The following is a 26,294-nucleotide window of genomic DNA, read 5'->3' on the forward strand; positions in this document are numbered from 1 at the left end:
TGTCATCACACACACATGCACGGCTGCAACATGCTCTCTGTGACACCTTTGAGTGTAGCTGTATCCTACTCTACAGGTATCTGTCCATCTGCTCTCACCTTCTGGAGCAAACAAGGGTATTTAACACAGGCTGCACTATAATAAGAGTAAAAATTAGCAGCACCATTATTACCTATGCGTCTTAGTGCGTAAATAGCATTTGTATGTGTGCGTGTCAGTGATTGAGCGGGGTACAACAGAGGTGCGAAAGGCCAGACATTAGCTTTATCACTTGTGTGGTAATAAGACAGAGGGTCTACAGGAAGCAACGGGAAAGGTTTCACATTTGATGAAAACTGGCATGACAGAGGGCTTCATTTGTTGCTTGCCGCTGAGAGGCTACCGGTGTCATCTCTTCTCGTGCTAACATCATTTCCTAAACGGATCTTTAGAAAATACAATATGGGCCCCATTTTTCATTTAACGTCACGATTTTGTATGCTGCTTTTTTAAAATATATCATTGAACGCAATTCTTTAAACAATTTAGTGCTTCGTTATGTATAGCTGTGTCAAATGTGTCAAATCAATACTGTGAATGTTTGTGTGCAGTGCAATAAATGTGTGTATGCCAAGGCGAGATAGAGACAGAAAGAGTTTGCGTGGATGCTATCTGTTCTCTGACGTTCAGTTTGCATCTGTGGCATCATGAAACATCACTCATGCAGTTCAGTGAAAGATACTCTGATGGCATCAGCAGCACTGCAGAAACACGCACGCACACATAAATTCTGCAGGTATTACCCTGCCAATCTAAAAGTCTGCTGACAGAGTCGGTCATTTATATTTCAGATGAGGCACGGAAATTGTGAAGGAAAAGGAATGAGTTTGGGTTACAAAAAATAGGTTCACACTCAAAACACAGCAGCATATGGAGATATACAAACAGAGCACCCTGGGCACTAGAGATGTAGATATATAGCAGATGCAGCAAGTAGATTATTGAGGAAAGAAATTGATAGTTTATAAAGAAAAGTAGTGCAGGCAGATAATTGTCAGTCATATTAAAGTAATATCAATTCATTCTTCTGAACTGTGCTCTTATTGGCAGGTTCTTCTGAAACATCTGCATCTCAGAACAGATGCCCTAATGAAGTATGCATCAAACCACAGGTGATGAGACGAAAGCTGTGTCCAAAATCCTGTACGTACTTAATATACGATGGATTCGAACAAACTGCATCTCATTGACATTGTCTTTTGACATATGATTTACTGACAACAACTGCAAAATAATGCAGTTGCAAAACAAAGCTCGCAATTCTGAACCATTTTTCTTTTTTTTCACTTCTCTCAGCTACTGTGGCCTTATGGGACAGAAAAGTGTCCACTAGCTGCACCCTTCATTATCTCAGCAGATACAGTAGGTCATCTGGGTATTGCTTGCCTACAGTTTAATAAATACTACATATTTTGACATCCTACTCTTTTTGCATAGTCTGTGGTAAGGATGCAAAAATATAAGTGCACAAATTCAGATACGAGGAGAAATTTTTGAGTCATGAGACACTAGAACAAAAATTCTTCTTTAAAATGTGTTGCTCATAAAATACATACAGTAGCAAATCTCCATACGAAATCTTTCATACAGCATTCATTTACATTAAAATCTTCAAATCCGCCATTTAAACAAAGAGTTGAAGAGAAATTTCAGAGAAAGTTGAGCATGAGCACAATAGTGACAATAAAAATAAAAGACTTTAATGCTCACACATGCTTTGAGATCATGAGAATAACAGATAAATAATTGAATGGGTGTTATGAGAACTGGTGGCTTTCAATATCAATATAATTCTTTCTGGAAAGTACACATTCATTTAAGAAACATTGATTGTTCTTTTGATTTGTGGATTATGTTTTCACTGCCTAATTTGTGGTCTGTCAAATGTACATTTACATTTATTTATTTAGCAGACGTTTTTATCCAAAGCGACTTACAATTGCTCAAATGCTTGAGCAAGTGCGCTTTTTTTACCTGGATGGTACGCTTTGGTTGCAGTCTCTGTTCATAAACAAAAAAGGTGACGCACGCGTGCGCGCGCTGTTTTTGCAGCTGCCGCGCACCAGTCCTGCCTGTGAACTACTGCAGAATATCAAAGCCATCACAATACAAAACTACAGATAAGACATCCCACTTGTTCCATTTTAACTTTATAACTGTATATAAGTAACAATTAACCAAGTATTGTCCTTTCAAGTGAACTACGTTGGCTAAAGTTAACACTCACGCTGCTGTTGTGTCCGGACCACAGCACCATGGCCTGATTATGAGCCGAATCTCCGGACAGCGCAAAGCTGGACGTGATCAGGTGTGGCTCATTCTGCCTCGGGCTCTTTCCGGTACCGTCAACTCCGCCGGTACGCCTGAACTCGAACCGAGAACCGGCCGCGCTGTCAGACGGAAACAGACTGCGCTTTTCTCTCTTGCCCACTTGGGTTTCCTTTGTTGGATAAACTTTTCCGTCTTTTTCTTCAGCTGGGCTCGTCCGTTCTGCTCTGGATATGTGCGCGTTCTGCAGTTGCTCTCTCCAGGACACGAAAGAAGACTTTTTGTGCGCTTCGGAGGAAAGTTGGGCTCCATCAAGTCTCCATTTCCAGTTTTTAGCAGTGCTGCCGTCCGGTGCACTTCCAAAATCACGGCTGATAAAAGCTGTTGTCTTCGCGTGCGCTTCATTCCGGCGTATTGGTGCGAAGCACGAGGTGCAAGTAATATCTGAGCGCGCTGGGAGCGGCACGAGAGCACAGACAAAAAACAGTGTCCAGCACGACTCGAACCCCAATGCATCCTTCATCTTCATCATCCTCCCTTTTTTTTACCCTTTAGACCCTAGCAAGTCCACGTAAGTTCCCTTAAAATCCCAACATAAACACCTAAAATAACTTTTCGCCACGATAACGACGTTTAGGGGGATACCTGTGTAACGGTGAATGTGTCTGATGTGCGGGTTCGGTCGGTTCTGAGCTGGGTGTAGTTACCGGAGGGGTGGAGCCGCTGAGTGACACGCGCTCACTCACTCACTCCGGCTTGGATCGAGCTCGGGAGCAGAGTGTGTGACAGGTGCGAGCGCGCGCGGGGTATAGCGATGGCCCCGAGGGTATCCGCAAGCAGAGACATCTGGAGCAGTCGAGACTGCATCTTTTCATATTAATATGTAAGCAGGAAAACAGATAAGCTCGTCTGCCGTCACATCAGTGAGAGACAGATGTTAAATACAGAAACAAAATGATAATCACTGATAAGTCTTAATCTTAAAACATTAATCTTACGACTGAGTTTCCTTAAACTTTTAGCATATACTCTCCCCGTTGTCCTTCTAAACATAATTGACACATATATCGTGAAGAATCTGAATGCATTACTTTTCCATATACTGGCAGGGCATTGTGACCACATCTGAAATGTCATAAAAGCACTGTAGAATATGGTAATGCAAATTTAGATAGTTATTGCCTTATATTCTAGCTATCTAATTCCACTATCAATTCTTTGAAAACACATGATAAGAAATGGTATTCGATGTAAATGGTGTCAAAGATAGCCAGGTAGATTGACGTGGAATCTTTTAAATCTAAACTCGGATGCGAATGAGATTTCAGAGCTTCAGTGGAGGGAGGGGAAGGAGGGAATTTTTAACACCTTACATTTTAGATTGTTGCTTACACAAAGCTATAGACGCTTTAAAGATTTGGGGTGTGTCAGTCAGTTCAAAATCAACATTTATACAATGTACCAAAATATACACATTTAAATCAAAGTTTGTTTGATTAATATGTTTGCATAGAATTGCTGTCAGGTTTACTTCTGTCTCCTAAACTGACAGAAATTATGAACAAAGAAGATCTTACAAACATGATACCACAAGGATATTGGCCCGGTATGATGTTATACCGCAATATTGTTCATAAATACCAGTGATGTTTTAATGTTTGACTGCATTATTGTGTTGCAGGAAATTGAGTCATCTGTGTCCCAATATGGAAGTTTATCAAGGTGCTATTGCCCAAACTCATATCTAGAATAGATTGATGGACGACATAAGGATCTAAGAAGCAGAATCAGTCACATCAGAATCTGTAAGTAGTGTGGAGTAGTTCTGTGGAGTTTTTGGTCTTTAAAAAGTCTTGGAGTATGGAAAAGATTATGCAAAATCTCTTTTTGTGTTTCACTGAATAAATAACACCATACAGGTTTGTACGGAAGCCAGTTTTTGCTTCAAATTAAAAAATAAAGATATGTTTAAAATAAGAATTAAAGTCACATTGTGAGAAATACATTTGCAAATGGGAGCCATAATGTCACAACTGTGATAAAAAAAAGGTCGCTATTGTGAGACCTTATCTGTTTCCTCAGTGATAGAGTCTGGTTTCCGTACACTGTAAGAAAAAAAAGGTAAATAAATAAAAAAGGTACTGGTAATTTTCTACCAGGACATTATCGGTTAAGTTTACAGACATTTCCATTACCTTAAAACTCAAACACAATGCAATTCATGCAATGCATTTCAAAATACAGTTAAATCACAGTGAATAATCAATACCGGAAATTCCTTCATCTTAACACAGTACATTAGGCCCTATTTGTATGGACTTTTTCTTTTAGTGTATGTTCAGCTGACATTAGAGTAAGTAAATAATGACAGAATTTTGATTTTCCATGAGCTATTCCTTTCATTTCAAAGTTAAAACCTGAAAATAAGAGGTTTAGTATTGAACCGTTGCAAGACACAAATAAACAGTAAACTCTATATAAGTTAAAAGCAACTAAATTCTCTGTATAAACATCCTAATCATCTCTGTAGTGAACTGCAATTTGGAAAAGAAAAAAAAGCAAAGCAAGCATGAAGAAGATTTGCATTTATGATTAATTTAAAACAACCTGTCGATTGCATGATTAGAGAGAGAAACAGACATTAAGAGATAGAGGGCAAGAGATGTCTTCCCTCTCCCTTGGGAAGGAAGTGGCGTGTGTTTGAAGAAGGAGAGGGCAAGGAAAACTCTTTATGCAGCAGAGTTAAAATATGCACATCTACAGCTGGCTCTGTATGAACTGGAACACTTTCACACACGGACACCCATATAAACATGCATGTTCAGCCTGATATGAGGAAGGTCAGAAATATCTGGTCTCCTTTTTTGCCACGATTAAGGTGATCTGGAAATTAGCCTAGCTCTGTCCATCACAGGAAACCCAGAGGATTTATGCAAGCGCCATAGATATCTTTATTTTCCAGCACTATCAGCTGAACTCTAACCCTTGCTAACAGCTAGAATGATTTATTGAACTGTATTGCAGTCACTGTCTTAACTCATCAGCTGACCTACCTGTTAAGTTGACCTGATTTAATTTATTAGAACAGTCAAGTAGAATAAACACTTCACGCAATAAGTGTGTAATGCTAAAAGGGAAAGTTCACCCTACCCAAAAATGTAAATACTGTAATCATGTACTCACACTCATGTCATTCCAAACCTTTATGCATTTTTCTTTGTTCTGCTAAACACAAAAGGAGATATTTTGAAGAATGTTTGAAACTAAACATTGGTTTTGCTGGCATTAGACAAAAGGGGGTAAATGAGAATTGAAATTTGTTATAATCATGCTTAAAAATATCTTCTTTTATGTTCAGCAGAACAAAGAAATGCATAAAGGTTTGGAACTACATGAGGGTGAGTAAGTTATAAAATTTACCTTTAAGGTAATAGCAAATCTATCTATCCATCCTTCCATCCAAGCTTAAAGCTTTTCACACATGTAAAGAGTAATTTATCTGTGTTTATATGAATGTGAGTTTTAATATGATTTCCATCATGTTTCACCATCTGAATACAACAGCGTACCTCTCAACAAAGACAGAACCTTTTAAAGGCACTAAAGGTTTGTCATTTTACATGAGTAATTGCAGCATCAGCTTTTTTCAATGGGATTCCTTCCCCTTGTTGCGTTCATAAATCATTTGTTTGTGTTTTGAAAGGAAGCTTTTTTCCTGGCGGAATGCCTGGTGTATTTGCAATGTGAAGGTGACTGACGGGAATGGTTTGCATGTATCGGATAATTGGCATTTCACTAATCACTTATTGCTGTGTCAATGCTTTGTCAGATTTTCTGACAGTTTCAAGGGTAATAAATCAATAACCTCTTCCTCTGTGACATTTTTACTTTAGGGCAGACTCTGTCAGGATTTCCCTATGATTCCAGCCTAGAATACTCCACCAGTTGGCCGGCAGCAATTGTTTGACTTTTTAAAAAACACAAAATATACATGCAGCTAATGGCTCTTAGTCCACTCACATCCCCCAGTACATCACACTTCTGTCATGCTCAAACACAAACAGACAGTCTTCTCTGGATTTTACGATATACTGCTGCAAAATATAGACACTCGATGTCATATTCTTCAGACTGAAGTATGTTCATGCACATTCAAACACATGCATGTGCGAAGACTCGCAGCCTCCAGGCAGTGTCCCATTTGTAGTGTTCTCAGTCCATGCAGGAGCTTGTTAGCTCCGACACTCCGGTATGAGATCTTACAGACACTGAAATGGCCTCCTGCACACACACACACACACACACACACTTATGCAGACATGTGAAAGAGAGTGCTGCAGAGCTTTTATCACTGCAGTTGCCATTGTGTGTAGTGGAAAACACACACGTGCGCACACACACATAAATGCACATTCATTGGTCCTAGTGGATGGGTTTCTATGTTGCGCAGAAACAGTCAACTGACAGAAAGAGAGAAATTCCAGAAACTGACATAATGAAGCAGTTACACTCACACTGGTTGGATTTATTTAAAAAATTGAACAAAGGAATGAGAGAGAAGAGTAATGAAATTCCTGACTGTCCTAAAACGGAATAATCCATATTAGATTAATTGTTTTTACGAAGACAATGTTCTTTTGTTCATTACGGCTCATTATCTGTTCTGTGTTTTTTTTTTTCTTTTTACTTTCTTCATTATGGTTCATTATCTGGGCAATGCTCACAGTCAGAACAAATCTATGAATTTCAAAAACAATTCAAAGACAATCTCAAACTACTGACGTGATGCATTTTTAAATTGCAGAGCCTGGATTTTTGTTGGGTTAACACATGGGCATGAGTCTCCAACAAGGTCAGCAAAGGTCTGCCCTGATCAACAAAAGCCTTTGTTGTTGCAGAACTGAAAATAGCGTGTCACTAGCAACATTATAGACTGAACTTTTAAAAACATTTTCTCTTGGCTGTAATGGTAGGGCTCAAGTGAAAGTCTCAAGCTTAAAGTGTTAGTTCACCCACCTGTCATTATTTACTCACCCTCATTTTATTCCAGTCATATGACATTTTTCTTCCGTGCTATACGAATGCAGTTTTGACACATTTTCATGCAATTCTTTTACATACATTGGGGATGGATGCTATCAAGTTCTTAAGTCCACGATAAAAGTCTCATAAAGTATGTCCATACAAATCATGTGCTATTTCAAGTCTTCTGAAACCATTGATGAACGCACAGAAATGAACATTATTTGCATAGTTTGACGTCAGGGATACTCACGTGTTTTGTATCCAGTTGTTGTGTGACAAGTTTTAATATGCTGTGAGAGATATTTCTCTGTGAATAATTACTTAAATAATAAATCAAAAAGCCATTCACAAAGCTTCAGAAGATGAGTCAGTTCGAACATGCTCCCTAACACCTGGCATTTTTCTGATCCACAGAAGAAAGAAATCCATTTTGGTTTGGAATTACATGAGGGTGAGTGAATGATGATTGACCAATGTATAAGGTCACAAAGCAGTAGTAAAACACTAGATACAAAGCAAATCGCTGCAAAATGGATGGACAGCTGTGACGTGTGAAAGTAAAACCGTTTTGAAACAACATTAGTGAATGATGACAAATTGTTCATTTTTGGTAAACTATCCCATTAAAGCTCTTCACCTAGACATAAATGTGAAGAAAAACAACTGAGAAGTGTATAATCTATAATCAAAACATAAAAATAACAAAAATTACAAATTACTCAAACAATGTGATCAGTTTCATTCAGATGTTTCCCTGGTGGTTAGAGGTCAGGTCACCAAGCTAAATATACTGCATTTACACATTGTTTTGATTGCCTTGTTGTGATTAATTAATAAAATGTCTATTTTATTGTGCAACAGAATTATAGTCTACAGGATTAGGAATAAGAGTAACTCATTGGCACCTCTTACAATAAATTTCCTGTTAAACTCGCTAAATATGAAAACAGTGACACACATCTTGAGAGCAATAAACACAGTCAGTCTGAGACCAAACTATCAGTTACAATTACGTTGGCAAATTAACTATTAATGAATAATGAAGACCACTGCACACAAGACGTGGTTTGTCTTTAATGGGGTTTTGGAATCATTCACTCTGTGTTTTAATGTTGACTCTCTTTCTCTCTCTCGCTCCTTTCCCTCGCTCTCCAATTACCGCTGCAGCTTCGCCATTCAAAATCTTAATCAGAGAGCAGCCTATTCATTTATATACGGGCATCCATGCATATTAGCAATACAAACACATGCAGACACACAAATATTCACAGGTCTTTATGGCTCTGCCGAGTGCATTTGTTTATTGCCACTGGAAAGCAAACACCATCTGTTAATGAACAAACTCTCTGACCCACTTAGTTTCATTCACTCTGTCTTAGCCTTATACATGCACATGCTCCAGACAGACAGAGGTTCATATGTGTGTCATTTGAGACAGAACAAGAATACTATCCTTCAGATACTCAGAATAAACTGAATCAGTTTGTGCCTTCTGATGTTTTTCCAAGGCACAGCATGAATCAATACTATCAGATTGACTTTGGCTCTTTGGGAAAACAAATCAATAAATAAGTTGTTTTCTATATGAGTACCTTAATAGACATAAATCAAAAGAAGAGCCTATGAGATGTGCAATGGATTAAAAGAGAGTTCGCAAGAGAGAAAGAGAGAGCGATGTCTGCCTCTCTGTTATTGAAAGGCTAAAACAATTTGTGTAAGAACCATAAGTCTATATTCACACCATAACCATACATTCAAATAATGACAAGTAGACTAAAAGGGGGGTTTATGAGATGCATTGTGCCTCAGGTTATATTGTATTTACTCAACAGTGTTGGGTAGGGTGACTATACATCCTCTTTTCCCTGACATGTCTTGGCCGAGATTTCTAAAACGTCTTGCCTGAAATGTCCAGGCTATGGTTTTGTTTGTTTTCATATTTGATGAAAGTAATGACTAAAAAGTAAAAAAAAAAAAAAAGGTAACTAAGATAAGCTGGAAGATATGTTTACACTACACAATACATGGTAAGTTATTTTTATTTGATATATATATATATATATATATATATATATATATATATATATATATATATATATATATATATATATATATATATATATATATATATATATTTATTTATTTATTTATTTTTTTTTTTGAAAATTACAAAAATCTCCAAAGAAGTAAAAAAAAAAAAAATCTATATTGGCAGTTGATGTGTCTTAATGAGGAGAGAAAGTGAGTTGTTAAAAGTTATCCAGTTGCCAGGTGCATACTGTCAAACACAACCACTTCTAAAAAAACCTATACATATGACTCAGCAGAAGTTTCTCAAAATTGGATTTCAAAAAGCAGCCTACTGTGGCAGTACCATAGTACACTGACAGTATCAGATGCAAATACCAGATGTAAAATCAGATCGTAATCATATTTATGTACCATGGTATTTGGATGTCAATCTATTCACCGTATGTCTATCTATTTACCTTATGTGGCCTCAAAAAAGACTTTTATGCAGCTTGATATATTTTTTTATCATGTTATTTTTTATTTATCTTTGTATTCAAGTACATTGGTTTATAGTGCAAGTAGTTTTGCCTTTTGCTGCACTTTGTTATTCTTGTAGGTATATTGCAGCTAATCAGCTGGAAGTCTCACACATTCACAGAAAACAGCTTGATTCCACTTTGCAAAATAAGATGAATAGGGCAAATGGCCTAAAGTGTTTTTGTGTTTTTGATTGGTTGAAAAAAATGTTTTTACCTGCAGTACAGAGACACCTGCACATGCAGGTGTTGAACATAATTAAGTCAATCTTAAAGGGGTCATATGAAACAAAGTTTTTCTTTCTCTTTGGAATGTTACAAGATGTCCGGGAACAGATAAGATACCTAAAGGTGCAAACACTAAAGTCTCAAATCTAAAGAGATATTCTTTATAAAAGATAAGACTCATCCATACCCTCCTAAAACTCCTTGTTTAAACATGCCCCCACATCTTCGTCACAATGTGGGAAGATTTCTACCTGGTAGATTCCATTCAAAAAGTGAAACTTGTATATTATATTCATTCATTACACAAAGACTGATAAATTTCAAATGTTTCTTTCTTTTAATTTTGATGATTATAACTGACAACTAAGGAAAATCCCAAATTCAGTATCTCAGAAAATTTGAATATCAAAGTATGGTAAGGGGCAGTGTTCAGTGCTTTGACGCAATGTATTTTGTTTAAAGCACTATATAAATAAAGGTGATTGATTGATTGATTGATAACATTTCCGTCACACATTTGAGGTATTTAGCCAATCACAATGGACTGAATAGCGGGCCAATCAGAGCCCGACACCTAGCTTTTCCGATCAATGAGTTTTGTAAAAATTTCAGAAAGGTGGAGCATAGAGAAGAAACAATAATGTACAGTCTGTGGAAAATAATCTGTTTTTTTAACTTTAAATCACTTAAACACATTGCTTTACACCAAATAATGTTATTTTTAGCAACATCATATGACCCCTTTAATCTCTGTCAAAGAATGGGAGGCATTTGCAAGTTTCAGAGGACGACGGGTTAATATCCACTTCATGCAGTGCTCATTTTGTTCTGTGTGTTTTTTTTAAGTATACCATTACTGTGAGTGTGAGCTGTCTCAATGATTCACATTTGCTATTTCTGATTCAAAACAGCTGGACAAGCAACTTTCCTGCTGAAATATTGTCAGTGAAAATGTAATGCTAGGGTGTTTGTCAGCAGTACACCACTGCTTCATCAATAAAGTAAAGCTCCCTACTCAGAAGTGTAGTTAAACTAATTTTAGTGATGCTATTTGCACAACACTGATAGTCATTGTTTAAAAAAATGGCAAATATGTATAACATTTAAATATATTGTTTTTACATTTTGTCATCATGTCCTCAACCTTATGTTATTCCAACCCTTTTGTCTTTTTTTTTTTTTTTTGCAGGACATAAAAAGATAATTTTTTGAAGATTACAAACAATTTTGGATTGATTGATTTTCATTGTATGAACATAAACATTTTTTCCAAAGATGAAAGAAATGCATATTGATGACATAAGTGTGGGGGGGGGGGTAAACTATTCCTTTAAATCTGAATCATTGATGTATGTAAAAACATATTAAAAAAAATTCCCAATGTATAAGATCAGTAGTGAAAATTTTATTTTATCACAAAACACAAAGCAGAGGACTGCACAAGATCTTTTGGGAAAGCTCCTGGCCATGTAATGTGTCCTGGTAAAAGTCCTCTTTTTACCTGACCCGATAAAAAGAAGGGGGAAAAAATCGATAAATTCAGGCCCTAGAGTCCAGATCAGTTTAAAACAGTGCATGGAGAGAGAGAGAGATAGGACAGAATGTCAGTCTTTTAGTCGCTCTTTTCCACTCTAGATACCAGAGCAAAATGAATAGCAGAGAGTCTTTTGACTTCACAGGGCTTGAGAGGCTGGTAAAAAACCCTAATGATTATTAAAACAACAGGGTGTTGAAAAGACAGACCCATCTGTGTTGCATCAGTCTTTAATCTTTGTAATCTAGTCTTGAAATCAGTTTAATCCAGTTTTAAATCTTGAGGTTGAGTTGAAAAACAGTTTTAATAGCAGATATACTGTAGCAAAGACTCCAGGAAAAGCTACTGCAGGTCATAAGCGAACAAAACTAAGTTGTGCAGATGACTGGATTATTTTTGTACTAGACAGAAACCTTTCTCACAGAGCTTCCTCAGTTTGTTGAAAACATTCGTGCTTCCATATCTTGCATTATGAGATTGCTTTATTGCTAGATTTTCCAAAATTGCTATCCTAAAAGAGATGCCATGGCCAGGTGAGCTATCAGAGTTATAAGCAATATTCTGTGCAAATCACAACAAAGTAATTAATTTTGAAATGCCGCTTGGTCCATTAGGAAGCTTATGCTGTACTAGGTTTAGCCAGGAAGTCCTTGGATTCTTTTATAAATATTTTTTTCTTTTTTTACAAATGTGGTAAAGAATAAATGAAAAAAAAGTTCCAAAAAACTAAAGTAAATGTAACAAATAGTCTGTGAACAGTTCAGAAAATGCTGAATTTCACCCTGGGAACACAAAATATTATATGCGCTGTTTTATTTTCTATTTATTTTACAGGTTTGCAGGTTTTTTTGGGACATGTTTTACAGTTAAGCCCTGAAGTATATCTATATTAAAGAAAAATACTTCAGAATGGGTAACAGAGTCTCTGTGTAAGAAGATCTGAGATCTGCTCGAGGATGTCTGAGGTCTTACAACAGCTATATGAGAGTGTCTTGTGCAGAAATAATTCTCTTTCATTTTCTTTTTCAACTTTGTCTCTTTTTCTCACTCTTGTGAATATGTGAATGATAACAAGTGAATACGAGAGCATCTGGTATATATGTATGTGCTGTGGGGGAGATTTATTTTGCACAGACCATATTACATGTGGGTCAAGATCTGTTGATTTAAAATGCCACAATATTTCACCATGGGGGTTTTATTTCAGCTGATGTTGTTGTGGTAATGTTTACTGTGACCCCATGCCATGTTCTGCGGGGCTATTGCTCAGTCGGGATTTAATATGCCTGGGATAACAGACACCACACTTACTGTACTAGTCTGCATATGTTTGTGTATGTGTATGTGCGCATGTGAGTGGAAGTGTGTTTTGGTCTTTTCGAGTGATTATTGATGTGTAGATATTTTAAGATAGCAGATGAGTGTGTAACTAGATCGCGGATTCATCTTAAATTAATATGTCACTTATTAGAAGCTAGATGATTTGGTACCAAAATGTTAGTTTTAATTATTGATCAATTTATTTTTTTCCACATACATTACATTACATTTTTGTATGATCATTTTTCTTAAAATAACACTAGGATGAGGTTGAATGCTATCAACAGCACAATTTATGGAAAGATTAGATTAGTGCCAAAGAAAGGGTTAAAATTAATTAACTTCTTACTGAGTGTCACAAAAAATGTATTGTAGAGAAATACCTAAACTAATATACCTAATACCTAATCAAATTCATCATAATTAACTGAATAATATTTCTGCAGATTATGTCAAAATATGACATAAAATAATTTTATGTCAATTGTTAGATTCAGTCGAGAAAATGAGTCCAGTGTGTATGTGTGTGTGTGTGTGTGTGTGGTGAATATATATATATATATATATATATATATATATATATATATATATATATATATACTGAATAATATTTCTGCAGATTATGTCAAAATATGACATAAAATAATTTTATGTCAATTGTTAGATTCAGTCGAGAAAATGAGTCCAGTATGTGTGTGTGTGTGTGGTGAATATATATATATATATATATATATGATATATATACAGTATATACAGTTTATACAGTGTTGGCAATGTGATAGGTTGCAGATTACAAGTTACCCTATTTAATTTAAATGTAAATTTAATATATATATATATTTAATACACACACACACACACACACATAATATTGCAGCCATACCCTATAATGAGTTCTTGCTTTTTATATATATATATATCATTTATGTGGACTATTTATGAAATTGATGTGCAAATACATGTATGCACCTTTGAGCAGCATTAAACAGTTTATTAAGATAAACATAGATTTAATGTCAGATGCAGCTGTTGTTCTACTTTTGCTGTGATGGCCTTTGTTAATGCTGATACCAGCATTCTATTGGTAATTAATTGGTTAAATTGAAGTATTTGACCCTAAAATACAACACAGATACACACAAGTAAAAGCTCTGATTAAGAGTTTTTTTTTTTTTTCAACTAAACAAAACAATGCTACAGTGCCATACACTGCAGAGTAACAACCTGAAGATAGCTGAGGTTAAGTGCTCTACAAAAGGGCTCAGTGTTGATTGAACCGGACTGTGATAGCAGTCGATGCTCATTTCCAGGGTCGGCAACACTTGGGTTTGTGCCTGCACTGCTTATTTTAGAGCCACATAAAACCATCATAGCCTTTACGTTATCCTAACGTTAACCCTTCCCCAACAGTCAGAGGTCAATCGATATGATGTGTACATGAAGAACAATAGTTGCTGACCCAGGAACATGTCATGTCAAGCTGTTTGGATGTGTACTCAGATCCCCCTCCCTTTGCGCTAGAGCTCATCCTAGAGGCTTAAAACTCTTGCTAGTATCTTGTAAATCGCTCTCTGCGGCACTGCAGGTGCCACATTAGATCCAACAAAAAGTGCCATCCTGCAGATGGCCACATCCCAGTCTCTGCATCCAGACAGTTCTTCTTAACTTCTCCGCTGTGGACGCACGGCATTATATAAGGCCACTGCTGGCAAGATGCAGCTTTAGTTCAGGGCATATGTAGAAGCAGCCTCAGACAGACAACATTAGACAGTAACATGAATAACAGATGGAGCAGAGTGCTGTTATGTTCTTTCGTCTAAATTCCCAAAGCACCTTATACTACTCTCTCTCTCTCTCTCTCTCTCTCTCTCTCTCCCTCCCTCTGCTTTTATTTTTCCTTTACTCTTCTTTTCCCTCCATGTAAAGGAGATTGGCATGTTGCAGCTATATGAAGGAATGTTGTGCAGAAATAATTCTCTTTCATTTCAGTCCTCTGACTTTATGTCTCGTTCTCTCACTCCTGTAAATATGTGAATGATAACAAGTGAATACGAGAGCGTCTCGCGTATGTGTGTGCTGTAGGGGGAGATCGTTTATTTTGCACATGATATTATACGTGGGTCAAGATCTGTTGATTTCAAATCACACAATATTTCACTAGGTTTTTGTGGATGATGTTATTGTAATGTTTACGACCCTGTGTGACCCCCGTTCTCCAGGGCTATTGGCTAGTCAAGATTTAATATGCCTTTGATAAGAGACTCTATTCTTTGGAGGGAGATAGATCTACTGTATAGTGTGTATGAACATGAGTGTGTGAATATGAACATGAATGAGTGTGACTTTGGACGATTAGAGGAAATATTGATGTTTAGATGCTTTCAGGGGCAGATGAGTTCAGTCATACAAAATAACATACAGTCGCATTCACACACATAAGAAAATATGTAGCCCTTATACAGATGCACTTGAGTCAGATCATATATAATTATCCCGATTTAAATGACCAAATGTTCAAATGCAGTCTGACACTCATCTGACTTGACATGCGACCACACACTTTAACCTCTCAAAGGATTTCAGAGTACCTTTGCCACATCTGAACTTTTTGTACAAATGAGTCAGGACATTTAGCAATATATATTCATTAAAATACTTCGCAGATTCATGAGAAGAGATTCTAAATATCAAGTATTAAAATATTATTCTTATTTATTAGTATTATTTATATACCTTTAATGTGTATCAGGACTTAAGTCACTGTACAGTAAACATTTTCAGTTAGTAGTCAACGCAATATTTCTAATTTATCTAATATTTGTATTTTGTTTTATTTCAGCTTTATTTAAATTCACAATATATATATATTTTTCCATTTAGTTTTAGTCACCCTAGTGAAAATACTGAAATGTATAAGAAATACATGGTAACCCTTTAGTAAGGGACCAACTATCAATATTAACTAGTTGCTTGCTAGCATGCCTACTATCAACATATTGGCTGTTTATTAATAAAGCACATATTCTGCATGATCATATTCTACATACCCAATCATACCCAATACCCAACTACTTTACCAACTGTTAATAAGCTGCAAATTAGAAATCAGAAAAAGCTTTATTACCAAGTCTGTTTACACACACAAGGAATCTGACTTGACGACAGGAGCTTCCAGTGCAGAAGAAAGTAGGGCAAACATACACATGCATACATACAGAGGAATAACACAAAATAAATGTGGAGTTTATTGAGGCAAAAGTCAAGAATTGGACCTTAAAATAAAGTGTGTCCAAATGTATTTATTTCAAACTAGAGGTTTTTATCAATCTTTTTTAATCTTCCCATCTCTCTGTTCTCTCTGTTCTAAAAAACTTGAACTCTTCAGACTTTATTATGCTATATTTCTCTTACAGTTGCTTTAATTGGCTTCAGAACTGGCTGATAGAAGGGATGTGTTTGAAGGCTTAACTGTTGTCTTGAAACTGCATTAGATTGAATTATGTGGGTCTGAATGAGACGGTGCTATTATCCAAAGAGTATCACACTGTCAGAAAGTTTCGCTCTATAGTGTGATTTTAGTTCTTATTCTCTTTAATTGCTGGGAGACTTTCTGCCATCATCTTCCTGGTATGTTCCAATAATATTGAGTGTTTGAGACAAAGATCCAAATATATTTCCAATGATTCCAAGTAAATTTTCCATTCAGAGTCATGGTTGCAACATAGTCTCACTGGAAGAATGTGCATTTTAACTCCTTCATGTGTCTCTGTCTCTCTCTCATTCCATATAACTCATTCCTTCTTACTTACTCATATTTCAATGATTATGAACAAATATTTCAACCCTTAAGTAATCTATTCTACATATAATCTGTAGACCTGATAAACTGCAAATCCAATCCAAATGCAATAAAATAAAGAGCAGGCTTTGATCTTCTTTCTCCCCCATATCTCTCTTCTTCTCTTGTGCGACTTTTGACAACAATTTCAACCTGCGATGTGCCGTTGGACATGAGAAATATCAGACACTATGGAACAGGAAACACAGAAAATCAGAGAGGAAGTAGCTCTGATGGAACTTCACAGCCCTGGAGGAGAGAATGAAAGTATGGAGAGGTTGTGTGCGCCTGTGAGAGACAGAGAGAAAATGAGCGAGCGTGTGTGCGAGTGAGAGAGCGTGAGTGTGTTGGTCGGCTCCTGTCGTTCAGTCTCTGAGTGGATCTGTGAGATCAAACGCTGGTGAAAATGAATCTCTTTATGTGTCTCTGAGGGCAGTGAAAAAGCTCTGATCTAGGAGTGTGAGACGTCTGTTGGTCGGATCAATAACAGACTCATTATGGTGCCAATTTGACAAAAAAATCCACAGAAACAAAGACATCGTAATTGTGAAAAAAAAGTTTTGATTTTTTTTCTGATTATTATTTAGATTTTGGTGTTTTTGGTGAGTATTAATATGAATATTATATGAATATTACAATGACATTGTGTGAGACAAAATATTTTACACATGCTTTTTAAACCTGCATTAATGAGGGAAGTAGTATGCCCAATTTGTGACCCATTCATTTTTGGGAGTCCGTTTTTTTTAATCATTGATTTGGTTCACAAAACCAGTATGAATTATTTATTGTCTGTTCTTTCCAATTAATCTTTAAATCAGTTCATGACATGATCTTTGATCATGCATTTCTAAAATTTCTTCTGCAGTGGACCTCCTGTCATCAAGTTACATTCCTTGTGTGTAAGCATGGAAATAAATCTATTTCTGAATTCTGGCATCAGCTTGAATGATTTGTGTACAAATCAATCTTTTAAATCAGAGTTTTCACTAAATCTTTGATTCAGTTCACACACACACACAAAAAATAAAAATAAAAAAAAAATAATATATATATATATATATATATATATATATATATACACACATTTAAACCTATATTTTTGCACATCCCGAAGAAGCGCCATTTTTGAAGAGTGTGCATTTGCATTAATTCCCCGGGCAACTGTGGCCTACTGGTTAAAGACTTAGATGGGTTAAATCTGCAGAGCACCAATTCCGAGTATGGGTTACCATGACTTTCACTTTCACCTCGGAGTATGACATAAGAGTGAACCTTTGATGAATCAATTCATCAAATAAAGCAAAATGATAGGGGGGAAAATAGTAAATTCGTCTTCGGGTCCCATGTTCAACATAGCAGCATTTCAAATCAATGAGTTAGCAATAGTTCATACTCCACCACATGCATGTGACATCATTAGCAACGGCCCTATATTGATAAGCAAATGTGGTTCAAATGACCATGTTTGGGAAAATGTTGTATCTAACTAGTTTGTTTCCACAGCAGTGCATCATACGGTGGTTGATCAGTGAGTTACAACATTGTACGGGAAATGCACCCCTCAATGATTTGTTCATGAATCATTCTTTTGAGTCAGATCTTTTAAATTAATCTTTGATTCAGTTCACAAAAACAGTTTGTTGTCACACAAAGTTATTATATGCAAAAGACAGTTGGACCATTTTGCTGCGTTGCAACTTTTTAAAGCTTGCAAGCTTCAGTCTCCATTCACTATAATTGTATGGAAAACAGTGCCAACATGAGTAACAAAGGTAAATGCCTTTAAAAAGATTGGATATAGTTAATGATTTCTGAAAACCCACCGTTATTACTTCCACGGCACATCTCTCCTGTGAACCCCATTTAATGAGTGAAAAGTCTGGCCTTTAGCTCACAAGCTTACACTCATAGTTCCCCTTTCCTGAAAATGTCACATGTTCAAATCTGGCACGAAACAAATTGAGGTCTGTCGTTTAGTCGAGATCGGTGCTGAAAGATCCAGAAAAAAATGAAAGCAAGTGAGCTGCATTGATCTTTCGCAGTATGAATGAGAGGGAATGATATTATGATGACCTATCCTTCAGGCCAGCCAAAAAAGAAAGAAATCTCACACTCTTATCCACACACTATTAAGACGTGTGCTGCTCCGAAATTTTAGGATTCTTCTGTTTTGTCGTCAAGAATAAATTCCACGGGTTTATGCGTAAATCACAGTTCTTCGCTCTTTGATATAAACATTAATGTCTTGATCTCTTAGAGCCTGAGGGGATGGAGAAGCTTACCCTCTCATTAAACACCCATCTGCAGAATATCGTCAGCCATTAGAATTATTTAGAGCTAATTTCATGATAATTTAACAAATGAAGTTGCATAAGAAATATGTATTAGATATTAACATAGGATAATGCCTGGAACTGCTCGAAGTCATTTGGAAGCACCAGGTTTTAATGAATACTTTCTTTCTTTTTTTCTTTGAATGTGTGTGTGTGTGTGTGTGTGAAGATGTGTAAAACCCGTAAAACACTCCTGTGATGAACGGGATGCTCAGAAAGCTGCGGTTCCTTAAAGCTGGTGGTATTTTGTAGCATTAGGAGGCTCAGAGTCTTTGAACAGCTCTTCATATGCTAATGAGGGCACTTTAATCAAGGGTTCTCGTTAAGGTCTCATTTAGAGCCCTTGCGGGAGCTCGTTAAGGTAAACCTACCCTAGGATTACACCTAATTAACAAACTCTAAACCAAGTGGAAAAATGACCAGCGCTGAGAACTAGCAATAGGTTTGTGAATGCGCAAGGGTGTTTTTCCTCTAAATGTCTACTGAATATTAAGCGCTGTCCCCTGGGTGTTGTTTGAAATGCTCCCGTTGTTTTATCTCCATAATGACTCCATCAAATTACCTTAGCTCAGTGTTACAATTTCTCAGCTCCCTGTAATCATCTGGTTCAGGTGAGTTTGAGGGCAATAAAGCCTTCTAATGTTTATTTGTTTTTCCCTTGTTATCTTTATGCACCGCGAACCCGCGCCCAAACGCACTCGGCGGGTTCTCGTTGGGTGTTTAAGCCCCTCACGCCGTGGCTAATTCTGACTGATGTTCTTCGGCAGTACTCAAATATGTAATTAATTCAACGGCGCCAATTAAACCCTCATCTGACTTCCATCTAAGTGTGTGCGCATGAGAACGACTCGTTTTTGCAATAGACTCTTGGTCAGCATTACTGGAGCCTTTGATTTTCTAGGACTCCATGATCACAGGTTTAATTTATCCCAGGAATTTCGACTTTCTCCAGTCGACTGGCTTTGCACCGATTGTATACTAATGGATCTGCAGTATGACTGAAGCATAAATTAGAGACGGCAGATCGCCTCGGGCTGACCTGTGGTGAGGCCGATAAGATGGCTTACATACAGTGAATTGTAATATCTCTCATATACGCGCTCAAATACAAAAATCAATTAGCTCACATCCCATAAACATGTGTTTTGGATCGTTTCTGTGTATAAAGCACACCTTTAATTATGAGCCTGCCTGTGTACCCTCAAATGTGAATCTTTGTACCAGTGTATCAGTTAGTCTGTCTGTCTTCCTGTGTACCTGTGAGTGTACGTGTGTGTGTTATTGATATCAAAAACCCCAAAAGAGTTTTGCTGATCAATTCTGCGCCTGTATCGGCACTAACGAATTTCAATCTGGCCAGGTCGAGCTTTGATATTTGAGCTTTCTGCTATTAGAAACTCTAATCACGATGACTTTAAATAAACGCACGCAAGTCTGATTTCTTGGACGACGAAATTCCTCACACCTCTCCATCCCCTCTCTCTCTCACTCTGTTCCCTCATCCCTGAATCATTTCATCACCTCATTCTTAGAATTCATCTCACATATCATTCATCTCTGGAAAGGAGAAAATAACAACATACAAATATATTTATGTGGCGAATTCTCACCCTGAAAGCAGTGAACCAAAAGCATATATCAAAAAACGGGTGACAGCGGCTAAAAAGCATGAATATCAAATGGGCTTATTCTGACACATACATACTAGTGTAGTCACACCAGATAGCATTTCATTTAGTTAATTGTGCGGCATTGTCAACATCTGGCTTTTAGCTGCCTTTGTGCTTCAGTTGTATGCATATTCAGTCATTTCCAAAGTGTGGACACCCAGTCTTTAGACTGTCATTAGAGCTGTGCTTCTTTTTCTTTAAATGAATGATTTATAATATGGGAACCGTTTTTAAACTAATGTTTCATCCAGCTTCCCTGCTGTAAATGTTTGAAGACGTCAACGCCATCATTTCTTATTGATCTCTCCCTGTCTGTCTCTAGCATGCAGTGAGCTGTCTCTGTAGGCATCATAGGTGCGCTCCCGTCGTGAAAACTGTTCCCAAAGGAAGGCAATTTAATTATGCTTCTTCTGGAGATACATCATTTGTCCAGATTCGAAAGGGGCGTTCACACTAACAACGATTTGCACTGCAAAGCGCCCATCGTCCATTTGGAATAAAAGAGAAATGCTGACTTAAATATTTGAACAACAATTAATTTCAGTCCTCAAATTTAATTGACAGCGCTGGGACTTTTCAATGTTGGTTTCCAGTTGTCTGAAAGAAGTAGGTGGCGTCTCGACTGATTCATTCGAACACACTGATTCATGCAGGGACAAAACAAATTACTCTCATTATGAGTCATAATATTATTCACTTAACCAGTTCATTCCAAAACACATACACTACTCTTTGTCATTGATTCACTCTATCATTAACCAGTTCATTCAATACTGATTTGTACAGAAATTATTAAATTTTATTCAGTAAATCAGTCAACTGATTCTTCCAAAAGGATCTGTAATAGCATTTCACAATGTTCCTGAATTTACTATACTTTTGATCATATAAATGCAGCCTTGGTGAGCATAAGACACTTCTTTTAAAAACATAAAATATTACAGACTGCCAAATTTTGAATGGTAGTGAAAGTTAGTCAGTATTAACTTCCTGCCTTTAACAGACAGAGAGACAGAAAGATGTTTTTAAAGACTTCTTTCGTTTTTTTTGTTCTTCAGATACGGCTTTTATTACAGGAGGCTTCTTGCAGCCTCAGAAACAAAACGTTGTTGTTCTGCTGTGCTTTCTGAGATGATGCTATGAATGAAAAGATGTTTTTTTGTGAGTGTTTATATTTTTGACTCTGTCTGTATGTGTGTTTTCCATTTGGCAAGTGATGTTTAAATGGATGTCAAAAGAGAAAGCAGATGAAATGGTGCACTCTCACAGCGCATCATGAACGAGTAACACTAAGTGTGTGTACACATACACAAGTTTGTGTGGAAAAGTCAGCGGGGGATGGAGATTATCACTCTTTGAGAGTATACACAGAAGAAACAACCCTTCATTTTTCTTCACTATCATTATGTTATTAACAGCAGTCAGAGCTGCAGAGACACAAGACATACAGCTTCATGTTATGATAGAGATCAACAAGCCTGTGGTTTATAACACATTTAGGCTGTTCGGAAGGAAATACCAGCACACTGCTTACTGTGCAATTCATTATGCATACTATCTATCTAACTATCTGTCTGTCTGTCTGTCTGTCTGTCTGTCTGTCTGTACTCAGACACCCCTTGTTTGCTTCTTGTTTAATTTGCTTAATTAAGATGAGCTAATGCAACCATTCCTGAACATTTTGCCACTAAATTTAATTGTCGTAAATCAATTAAAGTTTTTTAAATGAAAGTTGACTTAATCAATTTGCATTGGGGCAACATGAATCATTTTTGTTGGCTGTAACCAGATTTATTAAAATTTAGATTCATAACAGCACAGACACTTCAGCATTTAATTTAAGCATTGCTTTTTCATCTAACATCATCCGTTCATGTAGTTTATTTCATTTAGTACTCTACAAAATTAAAATAAGGTTGTTGCATGTCAGAAAAAAAACTAAAAGAGAACTAATAATAGCCACTGTTTGATAAAAAGCCAAGGTTATAAAAGTGTACATTACAGTATACTTTTTATTTTTTTTATTTGGTAATGTCATTTTATTTTTAATGTGGTGTTGGAATAGAGTAACTTCATCAGATGACTCTAGTCTGATTTACTGCTTGGTAGACATTAAATATAAATATTATAATTTGTTTAAATAAATATAAACAAATGATAGAAATAAAATAATATTTAAAAAAAACGTATCAAGTTATGAAACAAATCAAGTTCAAGTTTAGTCTATTTCTAGAGCACATTTAAAAACAACAGTTGACCAAAGTGCAGTACGTAAAGGGTCATAACAATAAGGTACTGTACATAGTATAGTATATTACTGATTAGAAAACAAAATGGGAAAGACAAAATGAAAAAACAGAGCTCTCAAACTGAATTAAATGCCAATGAATAAAATTGTGTTTTAAGGCTGGTTTTAAAAGAGGACACAGCTGGGGCGATCCTCACAGACAATGGTAATGAATTCTGGAGTTTTGGGGCAGCTACTGCAAAAGCACGATCTCCCCTGTGTTTCAGTCTTACTCTAGGGACTGCCAGCAACATAAGGTCAGCAGACCTCAGAGACCTGGATGGAATGTGCAGTTGTATAAGATCAGAAAGGTAGGTTGGGGCTAGGCCATTTAAGGATTTATAAGCAAGCACTAAAACCTAAAATCAATTCTAAAATGGACCGGAAGTCAATGGAGGGAAGCCAATATGGGGGGAAAATGCTCCCTTTTACGCATTAGAGTTAAAAGTCAAGCTGCAGCATTCTGCACTAACTGCAATCATGAGAGGGGGCCTGGTTGAGACCAACATAGAGGGCATTACAATAGACTAAAGAAGATTAAACAAAAATATGCATAACCCTTTCAAAATCATTAAATGGCAAAAAAAAAAAAAAAAAAAAAAAGTCTTAAGACAATTAATAATTAAAAGCTTGACTTTACTACAGAGTTTATCTCTTTGTAAAGTTTAAAATCCTTATCCATTATTACACCCAGGTTTTTAACAGTGGATTTAACTTGTGAAAGCAAAGGATCCAGCTCAATGTTAGAGACCCTGTTAGTTCAATATATTTTTTTAAATTAGGGCCATTTAAGCTTTAATGAGGAAATCAAACAGAAGTCGTAAAGAACTGACATGTGACCATTTCAATGGCAGATAAAGTTGTGTGTCATCTGTATAACAATGAAACAATATGTTATACTGTATTTCCTGAGAATGGACCATAATGGGAGCATATACAGAAAAAAATTGCTTTGGACCAAGGATAGAGCCTTGAGGGACTCCAAATGGAAGGGGTGCTAATGAGGAAACAAAGTCGTCAAGGCATCCAGAAAAAGGCCCGTCTGTTCGGGTCCTCTTTTGGAAGGCCAAACAAAGTAGTTTCGCTTTCACACCAAAACACACAGGGCTCTGTTTTTGGCTTAGGATGCATCATTTTAAAAGGTGCAACAATATCCAAAGCACAAATCATTTTGATCATTCTTATATTTAATAATAATTTAGTATGTTAATATAACTTTTGTATTTAATGTATCCATCCATCCATCTATACTAAAACAAAAATACAGTTTTTACATGTTTAATTTGCTTTATTTAACATAAGCTAATGTGACACAATTCTTGAACATTTTGTCACAAAATGCATTTTGTGTAATGCTTTATAAAGTAATTTAATGTGAAATAATTCATTTTATTTTTATTATGGTGTTTAAGTTGAGTGTCTTCATTGGTTGAATCTCTCTCTCTCTCTCTCTCTCTCTCTCTCCATCAGGGCTTCAGGGACATGGGGACATCCAGCAGTATTATAGGAGCATGATTCCCTTTGGTTTCATTGAAACTAAGATGTATGTGTGTGCGTGTGTAAGCCCAGTTTTATCCATTACAGAACTCATCGCAGTGGAGGGCAAAGGTTCCTCCTGCAGAGAGAGGCTGTAACCTGTTAAAAGCAGAGAGAGAGACAAGAGATGGGAGCTGGTGGAAGGAGCTCTGTTTGTAATGAGCTTGGCGTGTGTCCAGTCTCAGAGCTGTAAGCTTAAAACTCTCCGTCAGGTTGAGTGAGGTTTCCAGGTGTGTGTGTCCATGTGTGTGCTTAAGGTCCAGGGGTCTGATCTCATCTTTGAATTACAGAAACGCTTTCTCCCTCCATTCTATCCAACCTTCTCACGGTTCTCCCCGCTCTTTACTTTCTTTTTCCAAAGACAATTACTTTGTCCTGTCAGAGCAGGCTCTCGTATTTCTGCCCTTTCTTAAACTGTGTATTTCACCTACTTGCTTGTCTGTCCATCTGTCCGTCCTGACTGCTCCCCGCCAGATCGCTCACTGTGCGTAATTGTTTCTTGCCTTCTTGTTTTTCCTTCTTGGGTGTCTGTGTTTATGCCCATGTCTGTCCTGTCATCTCTCAGTCAAGCCCATTCTCATTTCCTCCACCACTGAAATCACTGAGCCGCAAACAAGCCGATCTTAACAAGAAAATCTAAATTCACACCCGCCCTCCTTGTCTTATGAGAGAGGAGAGAGAGAAAGAGAGTGCCGAAATAAAGAAACAGAAAAAGATGACAAAAAGGTTTTATGTCATGTAAAATGAGAGATTTATCCCATATTAAAAGAGTTTGCAGGAATTTCCCATCATGCCTTTACTCGGATCAGACCTGTCTGTTCTGTAAACTCAGTTAGAGTGGGCTTTGAGATAAAATAACTGACAGAGATAATCTTACACACACACATTAGTGCAGAGACGCATGCATTCTTTCCAACAGCCTTGACAACTTGAATTTTTTTTAAATATTATTTCGTTGTACGTGTTGACTCATGTACAAATCTGACATTTATTTTTCCTAATGGAACATTTCTGTGCTCTGTATTTTCAGATAAGCTGGATATGTGCGTGTAGAAGTGTGTGTGTAGGTGTGTGTGTGTGAACTCAACACTTAAAGCCTTTAAAGTTGCGTTGCTTTATATCGACCCAAATTTCCTGCCAGTTTTTGACGATGCCTTGAAGTGAAGAGTCTAAATAAAAGACTGATGTCCTAATGCATAAATGCACCAGTAAAATTTCTGTTTTATGGACAAAATGTAAAGGAAGCACAGTCGCTCAGTGTCCGCGGCTATGAAAACCTGTATTTTATGAGCCAACCTTGGCTGTACGGAGAAGAAGGTTAGTGGTTGTGATTGATTATAGTTTATCTCGTATCTTTCTGACAGCTCTCTCTCTCTTAGTCTTTCTGTCTTTTGTACTTATGGTTCTTTTACCTTGAAACTTTAATGACAGGGTAAAAAAAAAAAGACTTAGAGGTAAAATGCCAACATTTCATACACCACGACTTCAAACGTGCTCTTCAGGAGGAATCCCTAAAGGGTACTTCACCTGCCAGAAACAGTTCAAGCTCTGACACCACACCACTGAAAATCACTCGCGCACATAAACGAGACATGACATTCTGAGTTGCCTAAACTAATTTGGAGGGATTAAAGCATTGAACATATGCTAATAAGAGAACACAC

At 36.8% G+C, this 26,294-nt stretch overlaps 1 protein-coding gene across 2 annotated transcripts in view; it reads right to left on the bottom strand.

The window, feature by feature from the left end:
- Positions 1-3,135, bottom strand: part of sorcs3b (sortilin related VPS10 domain containing receptor 3b) — a 57,878-nt gene extending 54,743 nt beyond the window's left edge. For both annotated transcript variants that reach the window (XR_003294135.1, XM_026285654.1), the window contains exon 1: positions 2,267-3,135. Coding sequence is in view for 1 of the 2 variants with exons in the window: in XM_026285654.1 (XP_026141439.1) it covers positions 2,267-2,839 (573 nt within the window). In the remaining variant the exon portion in view is untranslated. The remainder of the gene's footprint in view (positions 1-2,266) is intronic.
- Positions 3,136-26,294: the final 23,159 nt, after the last annotated feature.

This window comes from Carassius auratus, chromosome 17, assembly GCF_003368295.1.
Source record: "Carassius auratus strain Wakin chromosome 17, ASM336829v1, whole genome shotgun sequence".
Lineage (NCBI taxonomy): Eukaryota > Metazoa > Chordata > Actinopteri > Cypriniformes > Cyprinidae > Carassius > Carassius auratus.